Below are 10,000 nucleotides of genomic sequence, written 5' to 3'. Positions count from 1 at the left end.
TGTGTTAGGGATGATGTGATGGGAAAGAGGTGATGTGGCAGGGTTGATGAGGTAGCAGAGGGACGGTGTGGCAGCGAATATGTGCCAGGGGTGATGTGGTAGCAAAAGGGCGATGTGGCAGGGGTGATGTGGTAGCAAAGGGCGATGTGGCAGGGGTGATGTGGTAGCAAAATGGGTGTTGTAGCAGGGGTGATGTGGTAGCAGGAGGTGATGTGACAGAGGTGATATGGCAGGGGTGATGTGGTAGCAAGAAGTGATGTGGCAGAGGTGATGTGTCAGGGGTTATGTGGCAGGGACGATGTGGCAGGGGTAATGTGGTAGCAAAATGGGTGTTGTGGCAGGGATGATGTGACGGGTTATGTGGCAGGGGTGATGTGGTAGCAAAATGGGTGTTGTGGCAGGGGTGATGTGGTAGCAAAGTGGTGGTGTTGAGGGTGATCTGTGTGGCAACTTACTCATGGTGTCCTGCCGCATGGCCGCCATGTTGGAGGTGGGGTGGGCCATGCTGAACGGCTGGCCCATGCCGGGGTAAGAACTCGACGACATCTGCAACAACGGGTGGTGGTGAGCGGTGGTGATGACTGGTGATGAGTGGTGATGACTGGTGGTGAGCGGTGATGACTGGTGGTGAGTGGTGATGACTGGTGGTGAGCGGTGGTGATGACTGATGGTGAATGGTGATGACTGGTGGTGAGTGGTGAGTGATTAAAGTGAGTGATGGTGATTGGTAATATTAACAATGAGTGATGGTGAGCGAGGATGGCTGGTGGTGCCTGGTGAGTGGTGGTGATTGGTGGTGGTGAGTGGTGAGAGGTGACTAGTAATGGTAACAATGAGTGATGGTGAGTGATAATGACATGACGATAATAAATAGTGACAGTAACACACTCACCTATACTCATATCCAAACCCCACCCCCACACACACACACACACACACACACACACACACACACACACACACACACACACACACACACACACACACACACACACACACATCCACTCCCCACACTCACCCACACCAACCCACCAAAACTCGACCCATTTACACCCACACCAACTCATCCACACCACACCACACCCACCCACACCCCCTACATCCCCCAAACTGACCTGCGGGTACCGGTTCATGGTGTTGAAGGTAGAGATGGCGTTGTGGGATGGGTAGGGCTGGTACCCGCGCGTGGCTGACGGGTACATGTTCCTCATCATGGCGCCGTTGCAGGTGGGCAGTACGGAGGGCGTCCCAGCGAGTGCCTTCTGCAGCTGTTTCTCCTGCTTCCGGTACTTGGCCCGCCTGTTTTGGAACCACACCTGAAGGGAAGAACGCGTGTGAGGGAGTGGAGGAGTGATGGGAGTAGAGGAATTGAGTGGAGGAGATAGAGAAATGGTCAATACGCCTTCTCTTCTCTCTGTACTGTTAGGGAGCCACGCGTGACGGTAGGAGTGAAGGAAGGGAGGAAGAAAGAACGGAGGGAGAATGGGAAGGAGTGAAGGAGGGAGAGGGAGGGAGTGAAGGAGGAAGGGAGGAATGACAAGTGTGTGTTTGTGTGTGTGTGTGTGTGTGTGTGTGTGTGTGTGTGTGTGTGTGTGTGTGTGTGTGTGTGTGTTTGCCAGGTGTAGTATGAAGAGTGTACCTAATAACTGAAAGGAGTATGTATGGTTGTAGGGCTAGCACCACCACCATCACCACCACCACCACCACCACCACCACCACCACCACCACCACCACCACCACCACCACCACCACCACCACCACCACCACCACCATAACAAACTTCTTACCTCCTATCTAATCCCTTAATATACAAGAAACAAAACAAATATAAAGTCAATAAAAGAAATCCAACCCTACATGTGAATAAGCAAAGGATTCCGAGTCTCTTTAAGGGGGATTTAAGGAATCTAAGGGTATTTTAGGGGAAAGGAGCATCTGTGGGGAGGGAGGGAGGGAAGGGGAAAATAGATATATAGATGGAGAGCATTTGGGACGTTTAAAGGAGGGTGAGGGGAGTGAGGGAAGTGAAGGCAAGGGGAAGGAAAGAAAGACTGCTAAAGGATTGGTTGGTTAAGAGGAAAGGGGAAAAATTGAATGTAAAGGGAGGAAGAGGAGGAGGAAGAGGAAGAGGAGGAGGAGGAGGAGGAGGAAGAGGAGGAGGAGGAAAATGAAAGAGAGAAGGAGAGGGAGATGGAGAGGAAAGAAGAGTTAGTAAGAGAGAGAGAGAGGAAAGGTTTAAAGTGAGAGAGACGTGTAAGAGAAGAGAGAGAGAGAGAGAGAGAGAGAGAGTCCATTAGTCCCCCATTAGCTCTCCGCCCCTCACCGCTGACCCTTGGGACCACCCTAACAAGATCAAACGAATGGGTCTCTCTCTCTCTCTCTCTCTCTCTCTCTCTCTCTCTCTCTCTCTCTCTCTCTCTCTCTCTCTCTCTCTCTCTGTCTCTCTCTCTCTGTCCTACCCATTAATCGCTTCACTTCCCTCGTACACCTTTATCCCTCTCCCTCTCTTCCCCGTCCATTACCAAACTGTTACCTTCTTCTCATGTATCTCTCTCTCTCTCTCTCTCTCTCTCTCTCTCTCTCTCTCTCTCGTTTGGGTGTGCATGATTTTACTGCATAAACTCATTCTCTTCATTTTTTCTCATTATTCTTTATTTTTTTTCTCTCTTCTTCTTTTTATAAATTTCTTCAGTCATTCCTTTTACATTTTTTCATAATTTTAATACCGAAGAAAAAATGGTGGTAGAAACTGTTATGCATTGTACATTATACTCGTACATACACTATACATTGCTCTCTCTCTCTCTCTCTCTCTCTCTCTCTCTCTCTCTCTCTCTCTCTCTCTCTCTCTCTCTCTCTCTCTTACTCTGTCTCTCTTACTCTGTCTCTCCTTCTCTTTCCCCCATCATTATTCATCTTATTCCCTCACAGTAATACAATTGGTGATACACATGACGGGTGAAGCTCATACTGGGGCGGGTATCGAACCTGGTGTCGCGGTAATTGAAGTCCAGTGCATTTGCTTACCATATGACGGCCTGGTTTTGCTCTTCCTTTCTAAGTATACCAGTGTTAATTGTTTATTTTATTTTATTTATTTTTTTCAGTCGGATGGTTGGTAGTTTTAAGAATGGTTTTTAAATGTTACAGTGGAACCATGCGTGCTTTGGGGTCCGAGGGGTCTCCAAGCGCACGGGTTCGAATCCTGTCCACGGTCCGAGTGTAGGTTGGGCTTCCTCACTCGGGGCAACGGTTTCCTAGCGGGTGGGCTTTGAGATAGGAGGTACCATAAAAAGTATCCCCTTTAGCCCAGAAATTCCCGTGAAAAGCCCACATGGTATAAATAAAATAAAAAAATGTGGGCTGTTTGGTTCGTGTGTGTGTGTGTGTGTGTGTGTGTGTGTGTGTGTGTGTGTGTGTGTGTGTGTGTGTTTTATGTAAGAGGTGTTCTGGCTAAGGGTAGCAAAGTGAACTAAAGTAAAAAGTGATTAAAAGTTTTGGTAATTATGTTCAGTCTGGTTCAATGTTCCTGCGTTGCTGTTGACTGTTAGTGACATTAGTATTAGCGGTTGGAAGTAATAATAACAAGTGAATAAATAGGTAAACAAAATTATGCTCTCTCTCTCTCTCTCTCTCTCTCTCTCTCTCTCTCTCTCTCTCTCTCTCTCTCTCTCTCTCTCTCTCTCTCTCTCTCTCTCCACCCCCCACCAATTAAATATTCACTCAACCATCCACCTTTTCATAAGTTGCATTTTTTATCTGTCCATTCTTTCATCTCATCCAAATCTGTCTGTCCTATCCAAATCTGTCTCTCCTATCCAAATATGTCTACAACCCAAATCTGCCTACTCTCCAAATCTGCCTGTCCTATCCAAATCTGCTTCTACTATCCAAATCTGCCTGTACTATTCAAATCTGACTTTTATCCAAATCTGCTTCTACTCTCCATTCTGCCTGTCCTATCCAGAATCTGCTTCTACTATCCATTCTGCCTGTACTATCCAAATCTGCTTCTATCCAAATCTGCTTCTATCCATTCTGCCTGTCCTATTTATATCTGCCTGTCCTATCCAAGTTTGCTTCTACTATCCATTCTGCCTGTTCTATCCAAATCTGCCTGTGCTATCCAAATCTGCCTGTATATTAATTACCGTGGTTTCTTGGAGTGGAGCCTTATAACTAGCGATACCAACCCAGTGACTACTAATAGGAACAAAAGAGCATCACAAAATAAGGGAAGCTGCACCGTGTCATCAGATCTACACGTGGCAGTCCCTGTATGAAACGTACCCACCGCCATTCACTCATTACCCACCGTCATAAATTTGTCTAATGTTGTTTTAAAGCTCTATATTGACTCGCCACCAGCGCTAATGACTCTGTTCTGTTTGAGTAACCAGGGGTAATTTTACTGGGCCCAAATTAAACCACATGCACTAAACAGCTTTACTGGGTGTTGCGTCCCCTGTTTCTTTGCTTTGAGTGTTGTTTGTGTGTTGTGTGGCTTTGTGTGTGACCGTTTTTTTTTTTTTTTTTCGTTTTAATTCATGGCTTTGTATTTTCCCCGTTTCATTACTGTGACGTATTTTTAGTATGATTTTTTTGGGGTATGATTAGACGATTTTATTTGTATTAGGAAGGGTCTATGGAGGTCAAAAGAATAATGGCAAGAGTCTTTACTGTTCTAATCCCAACATATATTTCTGAAGCTGTATGAAATCAAGTCATAACCAGAATGGATATGAAAACGCGTCCTGGTGCTGAGGAGATTAAGCTGAGACAGGGCAAACAATGATAAAAGACTGAAAGAATATATAAATAAGTAAAGATTAATCAATAAATATATATGCCCTTGGTCAATCTCCCATCTTGCTTAAAGAAAAAAAAAACTGTGTGCTGTTTATCAGATGTGTGGTTTTGTACCGACCATTTCGTTAAGCTAAGAAGACGTGGCATGTAAGTTAGAAGACTGAAAAAAGATAGAGATAGATAGGTGAATATGTATCTAAGCAGGACACATAGGTTAAAAAACAGAAAAAAGATACATAGATGAATAAATATATAGATAGATAAACATATATCGGACCATTTTATTAAGTTGAAGAGACAGGAAAAATAGAAGAAAGGACGGAAAAAAATAGATAGATGGATGAATAGACAGATAAATGAATAAATGCGTAAACAAAGTCATGGCTACCTAGAAAAAAAAGTATGAAAAAAATAACAAATTCATGGCAAAACTTCCACACTGCTGCTCAAAATATAAACACAACCTACTACTATTATTTATTTTGCTGTGTTGTTACCTATTCATTTATTTGACCCATCTATTTATTTTTATTTTTATTTCTTAACGCTGATTTGCTGGTTATTATTTCTACCTATTGTTCCAGTAGAGAAGAAGAAGAAGAAGAAGAAGAAAAGGAAAAGAAAACGTGAGGTATTCAAGTGATTTGTCGAACCTGTCTTATTTTCTTTATTTTTTGTGTGTGTGTGTGCGTATGTGTGTTTTTTGTCTTATGATGGGTACTGTCATTATATATCTTGCGAATCTCTCTCTCTCTCTCTCTCTCTCTCTCTCTCTCTCTCTCTCTCTCTCTCTCTCTCTCTCTCTCTCTCTCTCTCTCTCTCTCTCTCTCTCTCTCTCTCTTTCTAGCTGTGTGTGTGTGTGTGTGTGTGTGTGTGTGTGTGTGTGTGTGTGTGTGTGTGTGTGTGTGTGTGTGTGTGTGTGTGAAGTGTGGCTGGGTGGCACCGTAGAGTTTTGTGCATACGTACAGGTAGGCGTGGAGAGGAAGGAGAGGAAGGGAGAGGGGGAGAGGGAGAGGAAGGGGGAGGTATGGAAGGAGGGAAGAGACGGTTTTTGAAGGTGCGTTGCTCTTGTGTCCAATGCTGCTGCTGCTGCTGCTGCTGTTGTTGTTGTTGTTGTTGTTGTTGTTATTATTGTTGTTTGAAATTATTAGGTGCATCGGATACTCGTGGTAATTATAGTAGCGGCAGTGGTTAGTTGTAGTAATAGAAATAGTAGTAGTAATTGTTGTTGTTGATGTAGTGGTAGTAGTATTTATAGTAACAGCAGCAGCAACAGTAGTAGTAGTAGTAGTAGTAGTAGTAGTGGTAATAGTAATAATTATGATAGTAGTGGTAGTAGTAGTAGTAGTAGTAGTAGTAGTAGTAGTTATAATAGTAGTAGTGATAGTAGTAGTAGTAGTTAAAGTAGCAATACACAATTAAGCCCATTAATAGTACGATTAGAAGTAATTATGATAGTAGTAACAGTAACAATATGAATAATAAAACCAGTAATAGTTGCAACAAAAAGAATAATAATAACAACAACAACAACAACAGCAACAACAGTAGCAGCAGCAGGAACAGTGACAGCAGTGGCGGAGTTCGGGACGGTGTATAGGTGGCGTGGGCAGCGATGGTGGTGGTAGTAGTGGTGGTGGTGGTGGTGGTGGTGGTGGTGGTGGTGGTGGTGACCATTACCAGCTATCAAAACACCAAATAAATAATGGAGGTCTGTCAACACATATTTATGAAGGGGAAAAATTGCTGAAAACGTGTGTGTTGGTACTGGTGGTGGTGGTAGTGGTGGTAGAGAGAGAGAGAGAGAGAGAGAGAGAGAGAGAGAGAGAGAGAGTGAGAGAGAATGCATACAATTGTGAATCCTAAGTACCGCGCACCGTTGCCTGTGTATTACGTGCAAAAAGGGACGGTGCATTTTTCAACCCCAAAAGGTATTACACTGTATTCGTTTTCCTCCCCCAGTCCCTTTATTATCTCTCTCTCTCTCTCTCTCTCTCTCTCTCTCTCTCTCTCTCTCTCTCTCTCTCTCTCTCTCTCTCTCTCTACCGTCGTGACTTATTTACCTTTGTTTTCCCTATTGCATACTGAACAGTTTTCTTTGTTTATTTTCCCTTTGTTTTCCTCCTCTCTTTAACTATTTGGTTGTTTTTATTTTTCCCCTTTTTCTCAATATATGGTAGAATTTTTTCCTGTAATGCTGTATTTTCCTTGTTTTTTTCCTTTTTTTCCCTACTTCATGTTCAAAATGTTCTTACAATACAGTAATGTCATTTTTCTTTTTTTCCTCTTTTTCCCTACTAAATGCTAGAAAATTTTCCCATAATGCTCTAATGTTATTTTCCTTTTTTTCTCTTTTTTCCTACTCCATGCTAAAATTTTCCCCATAATAAAGTTGTAATCTTATTTTCCTTCTTTTTCCCTCCTTTCCCTACTGGATGCTGTTTTTTCCCCCCATAATAATGCTGTAATGTTATTTTCCTTATTTTTTTTCCTCCTTTCCCTACTACGTGCTAGAGATTTTTCCTGTTATGCTCTAATACTATTTTCCTTATTTCCTCTCCTTTTTCCTACTGCATGCTAGTTTTCCCTCACAATTATGTAATGTTTTCTTTTTTTTCCATCTATCAATATGTTTTCCTTTATTTCTATTTCCTCCTTTGTATTCTTCATGCCGTTATGTATTTTATTTCCTTTTCCCACATATACTGCACGTTTCTTTCCCCCTCTTTACTGAATACTACACTTACATATATTTTTTTCCTTAGTATTCCGTCTATTAACCCCTTCAGCACCATGGCGGGCATTCATATTCATTCTGCTTACAATTTGATGATTTTATACAGCTTTAGATACTTATTTTGGGGGTTTAAGATAGTGAAGACTGTGGCCATTAACCTCTGACCTCCATAGACCCTTCCTAATGTCAATAAAACCGTCTAATGATACCCAAAACTCGTGGTAAAAGATGTGCCCCATTACTTAAGGGGTTAATGTATGTTACCTTTAGTTTATCACCCGTTTAAAATGGTGAAAACTCTGGCCATTAATCTTCTTATCTCAATAGACCCTTCCTAATGTTCGTAAATTTGTCCGATTACACCAAAACTCGTGGTAAAAGATGTTTCCCCATTACTTAAGGGGTTAATGTATGTTACCTTTAGTTTTCCTCATTCACGAGTTTATTATTCGTGTCTCTATCCTTAATATACTTGTCTTCCTTTTTTTTCCCTCTACTAAATATTACTGTGTTGTTTATTCTATTGTTTTCCTTGGATTAATATATTTTCTCCTTTCTTTTCTTTCTCTTTCCCTTTTTCCTCCTTTATTCTCGTGGCTGTTACTTCATTACTTCATTTTTTTCCCTTTCTTCATATACTGGACTTGTTTTTTTTTGTTTTTTTTTCTTAAGGTAAGTACTGCAATGGCGGTTTTTCCCTTAATTTTGTTTTTCAATGTGTTTTTTCCTATTTATTGATTTTTTCCCTATTTTTTACATGTTTTTATGTATTTTTCTATTTCCTTATTTTATTCAGTTTTTTTTTCCTGTTTTCCTCTTTTACTCACGTGGCTGTTAATTCATTACTTCATTTTTTTCCCTTTTCCTTCATGTTCTGCACTGTTTTCCCTTTCTAGATGTCATTTTTCCTTTTTTTTTTGAATGTATCTTCCCTCTTACTCATCCCTTTCTTCTCTGTATCTACGTATTTGTTATTGTTATTCTTCTATTTCCGTATTTTATTCTGTTTTCCCTTTTTTTCCTCTTTTATTCATGTCACTTATTATTTTTTTTGTTCCTTTTTTCCTTTCCTTCATATCGTGGATTTTTTTCCCTTTTATTAAATACTGCAATGTTATTTTTTTTCCTTTATTCTTGTTTTCCTTTTATTCCTCATTTTTCTTCTTTATTTACGTGTTGGTTATTATTTTTTTTCGTTTTCTTATTGTTATTCTATTTTTTTTCTCTCTCTCTCTCTTTGGCTAATTATTGTGTTGTTGTTTATTTCCTTACTTTATCTGTTAACCGTTTTCTTCTTTTCTTTCTTTTCCTCCTTTTCTTTATTCTTTTATCTTTATTTTCTTTCATCCTTTTCATTTTCTCCCTTTTATCTATCTATGTTTTGTGTTTTTTTCCTTGTTTACTCTTTCACTTTAATAAATTCCTGTTATTCTATTTTCCTTCCTTCCTTCCTTTCCTTCTTTCTTTTACTTATCTAATTATCGTGTTTCTTTTTTTTCTGCTTTTCTTTCCTTTTCTCTATGTCGCTTTTGAGTTTCCTTTGTTTTCCCTTACTCCTTGTTTTTTCCCCTTTACTAAATGTTGTTGTTGTTTTTTTACTTTTTTTTGCTTCTATTGGCTCATTTTTTCCTTTCGTTTTCTTAAATCTTCGTTGTTGTTGTTTTTCATTCATTTATTTATTTTCCCACATTGTTTAGTTTTTCCTTTACAAATTATGGCTGTTGTTTTTTTTCCTTGCTTTTTTTATTCTATCCGTTTATTTTCCTTTTCTTCTTTATATTATGTTTGTTTTTCTGTTATTTTTACCCTCTCTCTCTCTCTCTCTCTCTCTCTCTCTCTCTCTCTCTCTCTCTCTCTCTCTCTCTCTCGCTCGCTCGCTCCTATTCCATTATTTTTTTCCCTAAGCAGTGTTGCCACGTGTTGTGTCCGCCGAGGTGGTGTTTACCGTATCCCGGGGCAGTGTTGCCAAGTCTGTCGGGTCTTGTTTGGCAGGTCGCCTCGTGCAGTGTTGCCAGTGTTATCGAGTGCGGTGGTGCCACGTCTCCCGCTATCGTGGTGTGTGCGTGGTTGCCGATGTGCACTGCCACCTCTCAGCTGCCCGCACAGTGTTGCTATCGCGCGCGCACACACACACACACACACACACACACACACACACACACACACACACACACACAGATGCATACTTACATAATTACATTCATGCATTCATTCATACATATATACATGCGTGCATACATACATACATACATACGCACACGCATTCATACATACATAGTACATGCAGTTTTATTATCTTTCAGTTTGCACGTGTGTGTGTGTGTGTGTGTGTGTGTGTGTGTGTGTGTGTGTGTGTGTGTGTGTGTGTGTGTGTGTGTGCAGTTCGGCCATGTCACATATTGTCATCAAGAGAGAGAGAGAGAGAGAGAGAGAGAGAGAGAGAGAGATGATGAT

The 10,000-nt window shown here is 41.0% G+C and overlaps 1 protein-coding gene across 2 annotated transcripts in view; it reads right to left on the bottom strand.

Moving 5' to 3' along the window:
• The window catches only part of LOC123511408 (homeobox protein unc-42-like), a 93,237-nt gene that overhangs the window by 5,921 nt on the left and 77,316 nt on the right, over nt 1–10,000 (bottom strand). For both annotated transcript variants that reach the window (XM_045267260.1, XM_045267258.1), the window contains exons 4-5: nt 1,116–1,316; nt 456–546 (exon numbers count right to left, since the gene is read on the bottom strand). In XM_045267260.1, the coding sequence (XP_045123195.1) occupies nt 456–546; nt 1,116–1,316 (292 nt within the window). The remainder of the gene's footprint in view (nt 1–455; nt 547–1,115; nt 1,317–10,000) is intronic.

Source organism: Portunus trituberculatus, chromosome 31, assembly GCF_017591435.1.
Source record: "Portunus trituberculatus isolate SZX2019 chromosome 31, ASM1759143v1, whole genome shotgun sequence".
Lineage (NCBI taxonomy): Eukaryota > Metazoa > Arthropoda > Malacostraca > Decapoda > Portunidae > Portunus > Portunus trituberculatus.
The sequence above is the reverse complement of the archived record's forward strand: the minus strand, read 5'-3'. Positions and strand labels throughout refer to the sequence as shown.